This window comes from Hevea brasiliensis, chromosome 3 (genome assembly GCF_030052815.1).
Source record: "Hevea brasiliensis isolate MT/VB/25A 57/8 chromosome 3, ASM3005281v1, whole genome shotgun sequence".
Lineage (NCBI taxonomy): Eukaryota > Viridiplantae > Streptophyta > Magnoliopsida > Malpighiales > Euphorbiaceae > Hevea > Hevea brasiliensis.
The window spans coordinates 106,962,339-106,979,022 of NC_079495.1; the positions used below are offsets into that span (position 1 = coordinate 106,962,339).

Sequence of the window (16,684 nt, forward strand, 5' to 3'; positions counted from 1 at the left end):
ATTAACTTAGATCTAGAAATAGACTAAGGATTAAGAGGATTTACAGATTAATTAAGGAACTTAATGAGTCTTGATTAATTTCAACTTCACGAAAGTATGATTAGATTGATTAAGGTACTCTTTGTCTCACTCGAAAGGGTATTCAAATGATTTAAGAATTAATCTCCTTAAAACCCGTAAATTCTATAAGATTGGGTAACCAATTTAAAAATTTCAAAATAGCTTGAATATGAACCCCCGAACTCCGGAATCGCCTCTTTTATCATTGTTAATTTCTAATCGAATTTAATTACTTGCCATTTTAAATCTTGCCATATTTCAATTTGCTTATTTTAATTTGATGCAAATTTAGTTAAATCATTTCATTGTTGAATAGATTATTGATTTTGCACATATAGATTTCATACTTCAATATCCATCAATTTATTGCTTTAATTTCAAAAATAGTTCAAATTAGTCAAATTTTTATATCAAAAATTCAATCATTAACACAACTCCTAGTGAGAACGATATCTTTTCTATATTAATTGTACGACACGTACACTAGCGGTTGGGCCACATCATTAAGCTGGGCTCCCCTAATTTTAGTTTCTGATAATTACTGAACGAAGTTGACCCAAAATAAAATTATAACAGTTTAATTTAAATTATTTTATATGCATATTGAACCTAAATTATGGGTCTGGTCATGAGTTTGAGAACAGTAAGGCTTAGTACGAGCCTCGGGGGCTTTATGCTGGCCCAAATCCTAGTGCCGGTCTGGTCCATAGATTGGATCGTGACAACATTGAAGAAGAAAGAAGAAATGACACCAAGTAAATGCGAGAGACTTAGCTAGAAGTATAATAGATTCTTGGAGAGCAGTTAAAGATGTTGGGATAGTTGTAAACGTGACCCATCTTCTCTTTGTAACTCTTTTTCTCTTTATACTGTAACTCTCTTTCTCTATCTACTTTATTTCTTCTTCTCTAAACTCCTTCTTTGTAATTCTTACTTATATACAATAAAATCTCCAGTTCATCGCATAAAATCATTTCTGTCTTGCAGTGAATCAAATTTGTGATCTATTGCAATCAGAACTAAATTAACAGAAGGACAACACTGAAAAAAGAGTAGGCTCAAATTTTTTAGTATTATCAGATAATTTTTTTTTAGTGTATTGATCTTGAGTTTTACATTAACAAATTGCAGTGTTTGTCTCACAGTTTCAAATTTCGGATGATATCGTCATGGATTTCTTCTTGGCATTCACTGATGAAATTTGATGGAAATCGAATGGAATTGCTTTTTCTCCTTATGTTTTTTTTTTTAATATATATATATTTATTGGTGTTTTATTTTTATTAGCCGTTTGATCTGTAATTGTGAAGTTTGGACTGCCAGGTTGGTTGGCCATATAGAAATGGTTGAAAATCAATAAATTCTGCGATACGTAACCAATGTTTATTTGATTTTCTAACATATTATATTTTTTTTAGGGTCAACATTGCCCTTGTAAAAATGTGAGCGAAATAAGGTGTACGCAGAGACATTTGGGTAATTTTATAAATAATTATTAATTAATTTAATTATAAAAAAATTTAAAAAAAAAAAGATAATGCAAAATAGTAGTTTTATTTTTTTTTAAAGAGAGGACAAAAAGGTAATTTTATTTTTTTAACTTGAAAATCTACAAAAAGACTCTCTGAAATAATATTAAAGTTGAATAATTTTATTTTAACATACAAATTAAAATTGAATGACTGAAATAAAATAACTATCTAAGTTAAAAGACAATTATTTCAATTTATGCAGAAATTTGTGAAAATTATTTTTTGGCTATATTTTATCATAATTAAACGCTTTAATTTTAACTAATAAAATTCAAATTTTGAGATTTTGTGTAATTATAATGGAAAAATGAATTTAAAAAAGTTAAAGGATAAATTATAATATAATATTTGAGATTTGGTAAAATATATAATTTCGTCTTTATATTTTCAAAATCAACAAATTTGATCCCTCACTTTTTATCATATATATAAATTGATTCCTCCATCTAATTTTTCACTCAAATTACTACCAATTTTAGCAAAAAAAAATATATCAAAATGACTTTTACTATATTTTCAATATGAAATAATTAAGTACATAAAATTTTATTTTATTAATAAAATAATCTCTTAATTTAAACTTTAATTTAAAAAGTAAATATTTTTAATTAACTCAGCTTTTTAATGTGCTATTTTCACTCATTTTAGCTAGTTTTGATTTGTGCACAAAGTATCACCATATTCAACAATTCACAATCTGACGCATTTCAACAATTCAATTCCGCTAGAAAATCCATTGCAACATAAATATATGAGCAATTTATTAAGCAGAAGTGGAATAAAATCTTCAAGAGAATATGCAAATGATTAATTAGGTCCTAGAGTCCATGGCCAAGATGGTGCTAAGATTCATGGGGTTCATATATTCAGTTGAGCCATTCATCATCTGTTGAACAAGATATCTGTTTGCCCTCTCTGATGGATGGAATGGATCCCAAAACGCATATTCATCCCTGTTAGAGCACAAGTTTGATGAGGGTGTGCATAGACCTATACCATTATAGGGTCCTTGCCCACAACAAGCCATCTTTGATGTAGTAAATCCTGCATATCAACAGCATTAATATTACACAATCAATTGGGCTTAATAGATGCCAATAATTATGATAAGACTTTTTCTAGTTAGGAGCTCGAATTCAAAACCTTACAGTTGTAAGAGTCACTCAATATCACCGAGTTGAAGCTTATTGCCAAAAGGACTTACCAAATGCTTCAGGATTACTGATGAAGTTAGTACTCATTTCGCGTGTATTTGCAGCAATAAAGATGTCTGAACCATATTGGGCGTTGAGTTCTTTGATCATTTCAGTGAGTTGAGGATTGTATAAGGCTGCAGCCTGTTGCAATTCAGTTGAGCATTGCCCATTTCTGCCCCTCAAAGCCAATTCTGCAGGGACACAACCCAATGGACCTGAGCCTGTTACTAGAACTCTTCGTGCTCCAAGATCATATAGTCTCTCAAGATGTTTTCTATACTCAGGGATGAGAAATTTCACATAATCTGGTAGTGAAAACTGCTGAGACCTTACGGAGTTAGGCACCAAGTAATAGTTGTTAACAAAATCATTCCCACCAGCTGTGATAAGCACAAGAGCCTCATTAACAAGTTTCTTGGTCTGTTCAGCTCCAATGAGAGCAGCCACTCGCTGCTGGTATTCTTGGAAGTACGCAAACTGTTGATACAGTCTAAGTATATTTACCTGAAAACACATCATTAATAAAAAATTTTAACTATTCAGGCGTTAAAATCAACTCGAAATTATTAAAATGTTGCGCTTACAAATTGAATTCCAGTATCATTGAGAATTCCAATTCCAGCAGAAGCAAAATTGGCACCAACAAGTAGCTTCCGTCCAGTGAGCTGTGGACTCAAGTATGGCAATATTAAGTCCGAGCCAAGTTCTTGACCTACATAAATATGTTTATGTGCTGTGTTAGTACAAGCAGAAATGACAAATATAGTAATGTGCATAACATTGAAGATTATATATAGCAGCATAAAAATCAACCCAACTGATAAGATCAGGGATGTTAAGGCCATTAGAGAACCGGCCAGTGGGTCGATGAGTAGGAAAATCAATGCCATAAGGCGGAGAGTCTGCCCGTGCAGTAGTGGCTAAGTAATTGTTATTGCCATGGTCAACTAGTGAATCTCCAAACACAAAGAAGGCTCTTGCCTCAACTTGAGGGGAAACAGTACCCATTATCATGAGTAGAGCTAAGATGATTGAGGATATGAGAACAGAACTTGCCATGAAATTGGATTTCAAGAACTTCTTATGAATGGGAAATGTGTGTATAGTGCATATAAAAACTTGTTGCTGTGTGGATTTTACGAGGGAGGAAGGAATTATATATGGGTGGGAGAGTTATTCTCGAGAAAGGAAAAATTAGGCCCACAAAATACGAAAGCAATTAATCAGCTGCTACAGGTAGCTGTGCATGGGACACTGCAAGCCCTCCAGTTTTGTTGAACAATATGAAGCCATTAACTTAGCAAAGCCGGGCATTGAGCAATCATTGCAATAGAACTGACTGAACTGAACTTGCTAGCCGTAAAAACAGTTTAAAACTACTATCCCTAGCTGCAAAAGCAAATGCTCTTCAACTACAGCCTTAATATTACTTTAAGGGCTCTAAAAATTGCAGAAACAAGTCACATGCAAAAACCTTTACAAGTTTAATCTTCTACTTTCATTTCAGTACATAGCCAGGTTGATCCTTGATCAAGGGTCACCACTTCCAGCCAATAGTAACATTTCTCCTTTCTTAGCCTGTTCCACCTTAATAAATTCTAGGAAGAATTAATATTTAGTACCTAAAATTTCTCATTCTTTATTTTGAAAATTACATTAATGGGCTCTTCATATAGTTCATCCATCACATTTTGTCCTATTCCTCAAAATACAACCCTAGAAATCTTCCTCTCTCTTCTAATTGCTCTCTATTAGATATCAATAACTTTAAAATTTTGAAAAACTCAGAGGCTCTATAATGCTGTTAATATTATTTGATTAATTTTGTTGAAGAGGATTTAATAATAAAAAAAATTAAAAATTTAGAAAAAAAAGTGCAAGAGGTTGAACGTTATCAAATGAAATTCAATTCAGGGCCAGAGAAGTGAGAATGAGTTAGGTCCAAATAAGACTGAACAAATTGATTTTGGGCTAAGCTTATCGATTGATTATAATTCGTATTGAACAGTATTGGGCTAATGTCCCTTAATGACAAAAGTACTACCCTATAATTGAAGCCCTTCTCATTACCTAATCACCTATCATTTATTTGTTTGATGAATCATCACCGAGTTCCACCACAAAACACCTCTGATTAGGCTTTATTTTTTATAAAATAAATTTTTACTTCCTAACTACAATTGAATAAATAAAAATAAGGTAGGCTCAAACATAAAAAATAATTACTTTATAAAAAATTTAAGGAAGATATTTTTTAAGAAAATAAATTTTTTTATTATCTGATTGTAATATTGAAAAAAAATATATATTTTTATGGCTTTGAGTATATAAAAAAAAAAATTAGAGCCTATTTACTTGTGAAAGATATATATATATATATATATATATATATATATATATATATATATATAATTTTCTTAAAAAAATTCAATTTTCATTCTCTGTGTAAAATAAGATAAGAATATTAAAAAACACATTCACTTATTAACTAATAGAAAATAGTTTTCAAATTCAAGAATTAAAAAAAGTATATTTATATCTTTCATAATTTAAAAGTAAACTATTATAAAATATACTTATTAACTTATTTTATTTTTTAAATTTTTTAATATATTATTTATTATTATTATAAATAAATATTTTCTAAAATATTTATTTATTTTTAATTTTAAAAAGTTATAATATCATTTTGATTATAGAGAAATCATTAGTTTTTATCTGAAAAATAATTAAAAGATAGAATTTTTCTTATAAAGGAAAACAATGTCTAAATCTTAGTTAAATCTTGAGAAACTAATATATGTTAACACAAAACTCTATTTTCTAATTTTTTAAAAAAATTGGGTTAATTTTCCACAAGTTAAATCAACATACCCTTAATTTTTTTTTTTTAATTTATAATATTATAAGAATATTTAGTGTATAAAACCTTTGTTTTTTTACTAGTTTTATTGTTAACTTTACTCTTCAAACAAAAGGGAAAATAATTGTAGTTAGCTCAATAGTTCGAGTGCTTGTTTTGTGGAGCATAATTTTAAGAAAAAGAAAAGACAGTGATTAGCTCATTAGTGTAGTCTACAACTTGACTTGGTGTTCAATCGGAGAACGGCATGTCGTTCATTTCTCTTTGTCTGTCTTGAATTTTAATTAATAATTAAGATGAAGCATTCATCATACAAACTATTAGATCTCTTGTCACAGAAATTTTAATGTCATATTGAAGAACCACTCAAGCTTAATTAAATAAAACTAATAATAGATTTTAATATGTCTCTAACAATGAGAAGGTAATTGAAATTAATGCCATAAATATTATTACACTCAATATTGCAAATTTAAGGCAATAATACAACAGAAATTCTTACATATAACAAGTTTTTTATACATCCAACTAATTGAAAACTATGAACATCCATTTACTTACGGGATATACTATGATTTTAACTAATATGTCATTTATTGAATAATTGAGTGTACAAACGAGTACAGAGAATACTTAATTTAATACAACACAGAAACAAAAGCACGCGTGAATTTCTTTAGAAAATCAGCAGTAAATTAAATAAAAAACACTAATTAACTTATATTCTACATAATATTAAGTGGGGACAAAGTAATTAACTAATTTACTAGGTCCTGGAATCCAGGGCCAAAATGGTGCTGAGATTCATGGGGCTCATGTAGTCAGTTGTGCCTCTCAGAATCTGTTCAACAATGTACCTGTTTGCCCTTTCTGATGGATGGTATGGATCCCAAAATGCATACACATTTCTGTTAGCACATAAGTTTGAAGCTGGTGTGCATAATCCTAAGCCATTATAGGGTCCTTGCCCACAGCAAGCTATCTTTGATGTAACAAATCCTGCATTATTAGTTCCAGCAAAATTGATGTCAGACAAAACCCTATACCAATAATTCCAGTTGCCTGCCTGATTATATGAGATAATGATAAGTCTGAATGATATGCAAGTAGGTAGTCGATAAATGGGGATTAAAGGCAAATTAAACCTGTGAATGTTGTAGTCCAGAACGTACAACTGTGATGAGATTGACACGACGAGTCCTTATTTAGAGGGCTTCACCTATCTATTATTGTCGCAACAATAGAATGACCCTTTAATTAATGCCTTCAGGTATTTGTTAAAGAAAATGGACGATAACCAGAAACTAATTTAGAGGAGGATTATCAAGCCTTTATGTTTAGCACTCTTCACTTCGTCCTTATATTCAAGTATGAATATGAAATTTATAGGACTGAACATTTACAGGTAGCCTAACATCTAAAAATAATGAGCTATAATACCATATAAAAAAATTTGAATCAAGTTTAACTCAATCTAAAAGTTAGCTCAAAAAGAGTAGTTTTAAAATTTTTTAAAACAGAAGGTGCTTTCAAGATTTAATGCCCATTGGATTAGAACTCGCACGTTAATCTTTTTTATTTATTCATTTGCTTTAATTGCAATCTAACTCTTCAGCCATTTAATGATTTAATCAAGAGAATATTATTACTATTATACGTGGGATTAGCTTACCAAACGCTGAAGGATTATTAAAAAAGTCAGCAGTCATTCTGCCAGTATTAGAAGCAAAGTAGATGTTAGAACCATATTGGCTATTGAGTTGGTCTAGCATCCGAGTGAGTTGAGGATTGTATAAGGACGCAGCTCGTTGTAGCTCAGCTGAGCACTCCCCATTTCTGCTTCTCATCGCCAATTCTGCTGGAACACAGCCAAGTGGACCTGTCCCTGTCACAAGAATCCTTCGTGCTCCGAGATCATATAGCCTCTGAAGCAATAATTCCATACCAAGTTACGTTGGAAATTAACCGAAAGAGATTACCATAACAAATAAATATGTGAAGAGAAATTACAGTGAGAAGCTTCTTATACTCGGAAATGAGAAATTTGACATAATCAGGCAGACTGTATTGGCGAGATCTTACAGAGTATGGCACCAAGTAGTAGTTGTTAACAAAATCATTGCCACCTACTGTGATGAGAATAATTGCCCCATTAACAAGTTGCTGTGTTCTCTGAGCTCCGATGAGAGCAGTGACACGCCTTTGATACTCCTCAAAGTAGTCTAATTGTTGAAACATTCTGATTATGTTTGCCTGAAAATGTTACCGTTAAATTAACATTCAAATCGTTAATTTAGACAAATAATAAGGAAAAGGCCTAAATAGGGTAAAAATTGCAAGTCGTTGCGGACAGAGGTTGCACTTACAAACTGAAATCCAGTGTCATTGAGGATTCCAATTCCTGCAGAAGCAAAATTGGCACCATCAAGTAGCCTCTGTCCATTAAGCTGTGGACTCAAGTATGGCAACAGAAACTCTGACCCAATTGCTTGACCTATTGATGATAAATGTACATTATGTGTTAGTCTAACAAATTAGAATGACACCATAACGTACAAAACAACTTTAAAAACATAATATTGGTTTAAATGAACTCAACTGATAAAATCAGGAATATTAAGGCCATTAGAGAATCGACCGGTGGGTCGATGTGTTGGAAAATCAATGCCGTAAGGAGGTGAATCTGCACGTGCCGTAGTGGCTAGATAATTGTTGTTACCATTATCAACTAGTGAATCTCCAAACACAAAAAATGCCCTGGCCGCTTCAGCCTGAGGAGCCAGACTCCCCAATGCCATCACTAGTGCTAAGACCAATGAGGACATGAAAATTATTGGACTAGCCATGGAATTGTGTGCGAAGAAACTCTAAGAGAAGCTAATGCAAGTCACTTCGACTTTGTGAATGGATTCAAGATTAGGGAAGGATATGTATATATATATATATATATATATATATAGGTAGGGGCTATTGTCACTGTAGAAAAGATTAGACCTACAGCCACAAACACAAATCCATATTACAATTTAGTAATAATTGTCTATAGCAAAGCCATGAGGTTGTTATTGCGTCACTAACCTACAATAATTTCAAAGATGTTCACAATATTGGAAAGAAATTCTTCCTCTCAAATTTTCTTTTCAGCTTATGATTTTTTTTGGGGGGGGTTTTATAATATAGTTTATTTGATAATGAATTGCACAATTAATGTGGTCGTATTTCATATTTATTACAAAATTTGAACGGAAAATTCTTAATAAAATTTTCATAAAATTGATTGATTTGAATTTTCTATATAAAGGTTAAATATCATTTCAATTCAAAATATTAATTTTCTTTAAAGAATTATTTATTTAGTTTTGAATCAAAATCTAAATTAATGGTCAAATTCAAATGGGTCATGGGTCATTTCATATATATTATCAAGTTATCAATTTTGAGGTCCTTCGAATTCATATTATTTGCAAATTATGGCTACATTTGTTTAGCATTTAGGATATTCAAGAAAATACATTAATAAAAAATATTTTCTTAATTAAAAATTAAAATATGATAACACTTATATATAAACATAAACATATATTATTAATTTAAAATTGTAACGAAATAACATAAAATATTTTTATAAAAATACTCTTTTAGAAAACATTTTTTTTGAAAAATATTTTTCATATTTATATTATTTTTTATGCAACAATCAGAGCCTAAGTGCAAATTTAAGTATATTTTAAATTTTTCTAAATGTATCAATACATGTATAAAGTTGAATATATATATATATATAAAAGAACCGGTTACTCTAAGATAATTTTTGAAGGTAAGATATAAGTTTTTAAAGCATTAAACTTATTTGAGAGGAAAATTTTTTCTAAACCTAGAAAAAAATTCACTTTAACAAATTAAATTAGTGAGTTAAGAAGATTTTGATACTCTATTTTTTCCAATGTAAACAGGCTTTGGGATGAGCATGATACAAGTTAAGGCTTACTACACATTTTAAAAATCTCATATCAATCGAACTCATAGCTTAGAGATTCCACACTTTTATTGCTAATTAAAATCATTAACAAGATTAGATCATAAAATCATTGTAAAGATATTCCTTAAGAGAACGACTTTGATTGACAAAATTTGAGAAGTCATTTAATGTTGACAACTTTTAGCCACTTTACTTTGCACTTTTCTTCTCAATTAGTTGGAGCCAGCTTTTGTTTGTTTGCAAACCATTTTCTAACCATCAAATAATAAATATTGTAGAAGAAGCACATTAAATGTTATATTAGATAATCAAATAATGAACAAATTAGCCAATCAGAGTAGCTGACTGGTTCTCATTCACCAAGATATAAAGAGTGAGAAGGTGTAGAGTTTAAATATCTCAATCATTTATTCTAAGATAATTCACATAAAAAAAGAAAATTGTTACATTCTATTAATAATAGATAAATTAAATGACTTCATTTGATATATTATAATGGTGCGTATCAATTTTCATATATTTCTTTTGTCTCATCTTAAGTTTTTTTTTTTTTTTATTTTTACACAATGACTAAAAAATGTTGGATAAAACTCTAATAAATCTAATTAAATGAAACAAAAATAATAAAATAAAGGAAGAAAAGCTTTCTTGCAAAAAAAATTTTGAAATTTTGATGAAAGCTTACTTAAAAAAAATTATCAAAAAGTACTTTCAAACCCCTCAATTATCAGAATCATCTTTATTTTATTTTTATTTTTTTAATTTCATTTAATTAAACTTAATTAGACTTGAATTAAGTTAATTGGGGTAAAAGACATCTGAGTGGTGTTTCCTTTAGCTCATTAACATATTTATAGTATGGTGTAATTATACAAATACAAAAAAGTATAAAGTTTAACTCAAGAATTTTGCCCATGTTAATGCACGTGGTTATTAATTATTTTAATATATAAATAATATTAACTTATATATTTTTTTTAATTTTAATATATGTAAATTATATAATATCTTAATTTTTATTAATTATTTTGTATAATATTTTTTGTATATTTTATATTTTATTAATTAAATATTATTTCATTATTTTATTAATATTTTTATCTCTCAAATAAAGATTTTATAATAATAATAATAATAATCATAATATAGCAATATAATAGCAATATTACTTGAAGATATAGAATTAATTGAAGTTGGTTCAATTATATAATTATTTTTATTATTTTAAATATAAAAATTTTATTATATAATTAAAAAATAAGTAAAAATTAATTAAAAAGAAAAATATTACGTAGCAATATCATAAACAATGTCACATGATAATATTATAAAAGAGAATATCACATGATAATATAATTAGAATATATATATATATTATTTATTTATAATTTATTTAGTTTTAGGTATAACTAAAAAAAAAATAAAAGTTCAGATTTTTTTTTAATTTCTCCTTATATTAAATTCACATTTTAAGCTCATTAAAAACAAAATCCTGACGGATAACGTACGTATATTTTTTAATGAACCTTCAATTTAAAGAGAGACTATATAAATATAAATGGATTCCAGCCTAAAAGGCAAAAACCATTGTCATTAATTATGGAGGTCAAGGATTGTGTCGAACTTTTCCAGCTCTTCAATGCTCCTCTCTCTCTCTCTCTCTCTCTCTCTATATATATATATATATATAATTTTCTATTTATTTTGTGTGACTTTCACCTACCCAAATGTCGTTGATTATTCAAATCCTGAGGGTGAGATGCTTCCTGCGCATACATCATTATTTTTTTATTATAATAATCATTATGAGTGCATCATTAATTGTATTATTAATAAAAAAAAATCATTTGAGTAGAGAAGTCGTGAATTAGATGGAACCTATTTCAATATATAAACTTGACCTCTTGAAAAGCCTAATTAAGAAAATATTTAATTTAATTAATGAAAATTAATTTATAAATATATATAAAATTTTAAGTAATTAAGTATCTAATTAAAATATTTATAAGTGATTAATAAATAATTAATATATTTAGTGAAAAATAATTTACAAGATCTCAAATGAGATTTTTGATAAAATTTTAAAAATTAAATGAGAATAATAAAGTAAAATATTTATCAAATTAGTTTATAAGTGTAAAGTTTATAAGTATTAAAATGAAAAGTTTAAAATTTTAATTTATTTTTTTATTAGTTTATAAGTTAAAAAATATTAAAAATAACATATTATTTAATTTTTAGAGCTTATAAACTGACTTGTTAAGATAAAAATCTTCTAAATTGATACTTATAAAGTAATTTTAACCGAAAAAATTAGTCCAATAAGTTTATTAAATAACAGTTGTGATTTGTAAAGCATCATAATTAATTTTTATTTATGTTAAGTCCAAAATAATTTATAAAATTAAAGACCAATTCCATAATTTATTTAAGGCAACTCAATTAATTTGAATTTTTAATTTAAAAATTAAATAAATAAAATTAATTAAAATTTAAAAATTAATATTTTAATTCAAAATTAATCTACTATCCGCAAGTTAATTCTAATCTAATTAAGGTATCCATCTGGTAAATGCTCAGATTTTTTTTGTTTTCATTTAAATTATGCTTGATTAGCTTGTTTTCAAAGGTACTTTCAATGTAAATATAATATTAATTTATCCCTTAAAAATACATGGATAAAGAAAATTTAAATATAATGAATAATAAGAATAAATACTTAATAAAAACAAATATATTTCACTTTACAATAAACAAAAATGCATTATAGAAAAAAAAATTCAAAAAAAATGTTATGTGTAAATATATAATTAAGTTCCATTACTTTCATTGCTATTTAATATATTCCATTAATTAATTAATTAATTATCACAAATAACATCAAATTTTCTTTAAGAAGATATCTGTGTCCTCCACTGAGAAAATTCCTGGTCTAACTTGTTTTAATTTAAATGGTATTAATTAAAAAAAAAAATCCACTTTACACCTGCTTCTTTGGAGGGACTAGAGCCACAGAAGTTGACTCAATCTTTCTTCAATAACATGTTTTCAAAACTTTTGATGTTCTATTAGTTAATTTTAGTTGTTTTAATAATTATTAGTTATTTTAGTATCTATTTAATATTATATTTAGAGAGTTAAAATTATTTTTTTTAATGTAAATATTATTTTAAATGTTATTAAAGAAATAATTTGAAAAAAATTATTTTATTATTTTAATATTGTTATAGCTAATATTTATCAATTTTAAATTATTTTTTAATACTCTCTAATTAGTATAGTTAAAAAAATAATTTTCTTAACAGTAATTTCAACATCAATGTCAAATAGGCTATTAGTAACTATCAATAATTTTACTAATTATTAATTATTAGATATTAATCATTAATAGTTAATTATTTATATAATAGTTTAAAGTAAAAATATTCAATAAAAATAATTATTAAATATCAAAATAATGTTATCATCTTTTTTTACTATAATCAAAATATTAAACATTTTCTTAAAAAGTTATGAACTATTTTTTTAGTCTCTAAATACAAATATAAATACTTATGTTACTAAACATACAAATAAGAGAAGTAATATTTTAATCATAATTAAAATATTAAAAACTATATTAAAAGCTATTTTCAAATAAGATTTAAATCTAAGAGTCATCTTCGATCTTTATCTTTTCAGTCCAAGGGTCAAGGGTCCCCTCCCCCCTACATTATATAGGGCAACCCTTCTCGATGGTGTTCTTCAACAAAACAAGATAAGGGATTGATTGTTAATTCATTGACAATATACACATAAATTGGTGTATATGATTCAACTTTATATTTTTTTTTTTAAGATAGTGCTATGTATTAAAAAAAATCACAATCTAAACATAAAAATGATGTGAGATATTTAAGCATCAATCACTCTTTTTTATATGTAAGTATATGTTTAAGTATATGTTTTTTAGAGTTTCATGTTGCATTAAAAAACTGAAGGTATATATTACTGATATGGCAAAACTGTATTCAAATCAAGATTACAGAGAATGATACACATGGATAGATTTATAACGCAACTACTTTACAATAATGGGTGTATGTGTAACTGTATTAACATAAATTGTTAGAGGAACGGTTGAGCAACCATTGCCCACAAAGGTTTATCAAATTTAATTTTTTAGTACTATTTTTATAACCTTCTTTTGAGGCCCATAAATATATATGCCCAACTGCATCAAACTCCTGTCCCTACACCCTAAATTTCAGAAATTGAAGCTGCAAATGGCTACACCTCTGCTAATTAATTTGGGTTGTTGTTTATCTTTTTAAATGTAGCAAATCAAACCATTTTCAGTGCCTAGAGACTGAGATCCCATTTCCATTCCCGCTTAAATGTCAAGTCATCATTTGCTATTCTAATAACAATATTGTCGGTGGGGAAGAATAAGAATAGACCTTGGTGAGACCCCTTCATTTATTCTAAATATTTACACAAATCATTCTACATAACGTATTTAGAATTATTTTTTATTGTAATTTTATCTTTTTTTTTAATTAATTTGATTTATTTATCTTTAAATTAATTGAATCAATCAAATAGATTAAATTTAATATGTGTTTGTAAACTATAGTTCTGTACGAATTCAGTTTATTTGATTTTTTTTTATCTATTTTCATACTTGAAATAAAAAAAAAAATTCAATTCTTTTAATTTAAAAAGAATAATTAATTTTATAAAAAATAAAATTTACACACGATTGTATGAGAATTTCTTTGATTTTTTTTTCTGTAAATAATTTATTCTAAAGTAATCCAATAAAAAGATTAACATAATCATTATATTAGAAACTGTTTGGTTCAAATTCTAAAATTAAAATAAAAATCATAAGAACTGAATCATAATAGATTAAATTAACTTAAAAATTAGTTAAATATTTACACAATAGGCGAGTTATAAATTAATAATTTTATTTAAAAATCATATTCATTTAATTAAAATTATATATATATATTTATTTACATTTAGAAACTAATAATACAATTAAAATGCCATGATGGCAGTATGAATAAATAAAAGATATTCATATACGTATATAGCTAGGGTTGCATTGACAGAAATTATGGGTAAGTTTTAAAAGTATAGAAACCTACAGGCCCATCATGCTGTGGCCTGTGGGAAAAGATGTTCAAATTAAATATGGACAGGGTTTACAGGATGAGCTCATAAATTGAAGGACCATAGTCACTGGGCTTTCATTGACTTAGCTAGCTTTGAATCCATGACCAATATTTCATGAACATCAGCTTAATTGGCCTTGAAATATATATATATATATATATATATATATATATATATATATATATATATATGCTATTTTAATAATTCAACTGATTTTATATATACAACTCTCAATATAAATATTTAATTTAAAAATTATTAATTTTTTTATGTAAAATTAAATTTATATAAAAGTATTTTATAATAAATATTTTGCGAGTCAAATTTAATTTTAATACGTAAAAATAATTTAATAATATTTTAATTTGACAGTAAATGAAAAAATTAAAAAAAAAAAAAAGAGAAGAAAGCACTTGAATAGAATTAAAACTTGAAAGACATGTCTAACCACCACGTTGTAAGGCATTTGAAAGTAATTTATGACACATTTATGATGGGTTCTTAATTGAATTGGTTAGCAGTTATCCACGCGCCAATCTAAGTTCCCTTCCCATGTGAATCGAATTAGACTTTATGTCTTATATGGATATGCTATTAAAAATTTTAAATAAATTATTAATAAAAATTATCAATAAATATATAATGTATTTTTTATACTAATTTATTATTTTATAACATATGATATTATATGTATTATTTATTATTTTATATATTATTTTAATGTCTAAATATATTATTTTGATGTTATTATTATAGTTTAAATTTGTTGTAGTGATGGGTTATACGCAAATTTTTCATCCTTTATTGAATATAAATATTGGCCACTATTTTTTTTTATTTCTAAAAAATAAAAAATATGTATTAGTTATTAAGGAAAATATATATTTTTAATTTCTAGTAGTTTCTGTTACAACTAATTATTCAAAACATAAAAATTTTAATATAATTATAAACTAAAATGTTAAAATTTTATATTAAATATTCCATAAAATAAATGCAAAACGCAAAAATGTTTTACTTATATTTTGATTAATAATCTTTAATTTGATAATATTAAAATTATTTTTGGGACCGTGTTTAAATTTTTTATATAAGACAATCTCAATGTGGTGTGGAAACCCATATACATTTATTATTTATTATTATTTTATTTTAATTAGCTAATAAAAGTTTAATATATTTATAAAAAATATATATATATTTTATTGGATGGTCTGCTTATTTATTTTTAGATATATATATATATTATTTTTTGAAATTAAATATATATCTGCAATATGAACAACCCAGTTCACTAGTAACTATTATCCCATTCTACACCTAATAGAACTCTTGAAATATATATATATACCCTAATCATCTCTTCTGCTAAACTTTGCTCTCAAAACATATTTGTCACCTCCTTTTTCTATCAAATACTCTCAACAGAGAATCTCTAAATTTTTACTTATTTATTTATCACATTCGATTCTATTTTCAAGGTAAAAATTATCATTCTTTATTCAATAATGGGTGAATTTAATTTTATTTTCTTTCATTTATTTATTACAACTACCCTAAAAATTTATTTATTTATTTTTTATCATTAATATTAAATTAGATTGATCATAATTGCTATATATATATATATTTATATTTATATATATATAAAGCCGTAATAGCCTCTCGTCCCTCCCACCATGCGTCCAGTTCATGTGTCCAATTCACGTTTATATATATATATATATATATATATATATATATATATATATAACTGTTCATCCCACATGCACCTGCACCTTGTCCATCCAAATCCGCGTCTCGTTCCTCCACCACAAATCCACATCCGCAAATATATATATATAAAAGTTATTATATTTTATTATTATTTAATATTTTGGGTGTGTAGGAG

General features: G+C 26.5%; 2 protein-coding genes across 2 annotated transcripts; both read right to left on the minus strand.

Moving 5' to 3' along the window:
- Nucleotides 1-2,290: 2,290 nt before the first annotated feature.
- LOC131178755 (GDSL esterase/lipase At5g33370-like) lies at nucleotides 2,291-3,937 on the minus strand. The gene is made up of 4 exons (XM_058144432.1): nucleotides 3,607-3,937; nucleotides 3,373-3,500; nucleotides 2,797-3,292; nucleotides 2,291-2,636 (listed from the first exon to the last, which is right to left on the minus strand). Exons 1-4 carry the CDS (start codon nucleotides 3,845-3,847, stop codon nucleotides 2,404-2,406), a joined length of 1,098 nt encoding a protein of 365 aa, XP_058000415.1. The 5' UTR covers nucleotides 3,848-3,937; the 3' UTR covers nucleotides 2,291-2,403.
- A 2,286-nt stretch (nucleotides 3,938-6,223) lies between these two features.
- On the minus strand, nucleotides 6,224-8,582 carry LOC110668128 (GDSL esterase/lipase At5g33370). Its single transcript, XM_021829229.2, has 5 exons — nucleotides 8,251-8,582; nucleotides 8,018-8,145; nucleotides 7,662-7,904; nucleotides 7,324-7,576; nucleotides 6,224-6,650 (listed from the first exon to the last, which is right to left on the minus strand). Exons 1-5 carry the CDS (start codon nucleotides 8,495-8,497, stop codon nucleotides 6,418-6,420), a joined length of 1,104 nt encoding a protein of 367 aa, XP_021684921.2. The 5' UTR covers nucleotides 8,498-8,582; the 3' UTR covers nucleotides 6,224-6,417.
- Nucleotides 8,583-16,684: the final 8,102 nt, after the last annotated feature.

What these genes read in the sequence shown, in the direction of transcription:
- LOC131178755 (XM_058144432.1), bottom strand. Translation starts at nt 3,847, where the DNA reads ATGGCAAGTTCTGTTCTCATATCCTCAATCATCTTAGCTCTACTCATG. An exon ending in TAACATCCCTGATCTTATCA is followed by an intron (nt 3,501 to 3,606) that starts GTTGGGTTGATT and finishes ATATTTATGTAG; the next exon opens with GTCAAGAACTTGGCTCGGAC. An exon ending in CAGTAATCCTGAAGCATTTG is followed by an intron (nt 2,637 to 2,796) that starts GTAAGTCCTTTT and finishes GTTGATATGCAG; the next exon opens with GATTTACTACATCAAAGATG.
- LOC110668128 (XM_021829229.2), bottom strand. Translation starts at nt 8,497, where the DNA reads ATGGCTAGTCCAATAATTTTCATGTCCTCATTGGTCTTAGCACTAGTG. An exon ending in TAATATTCCTGATTTTATCA is followed by an intron (nt 8,146 to 8,250) that starts GTTGAGTTCATT and finishes TATCATCAATAG; the next exon opens with GTCAAGCAATTGGGTCAGAG. An exon ending in ATGACACTGGATTTCAGTTT is followed by an intron (nt 7,905 to 8,017) that starts GTAAGTGCAACC and finishes TAACATTTTCAG; the next exon opens with GCAAACATAATCAGAATGTT.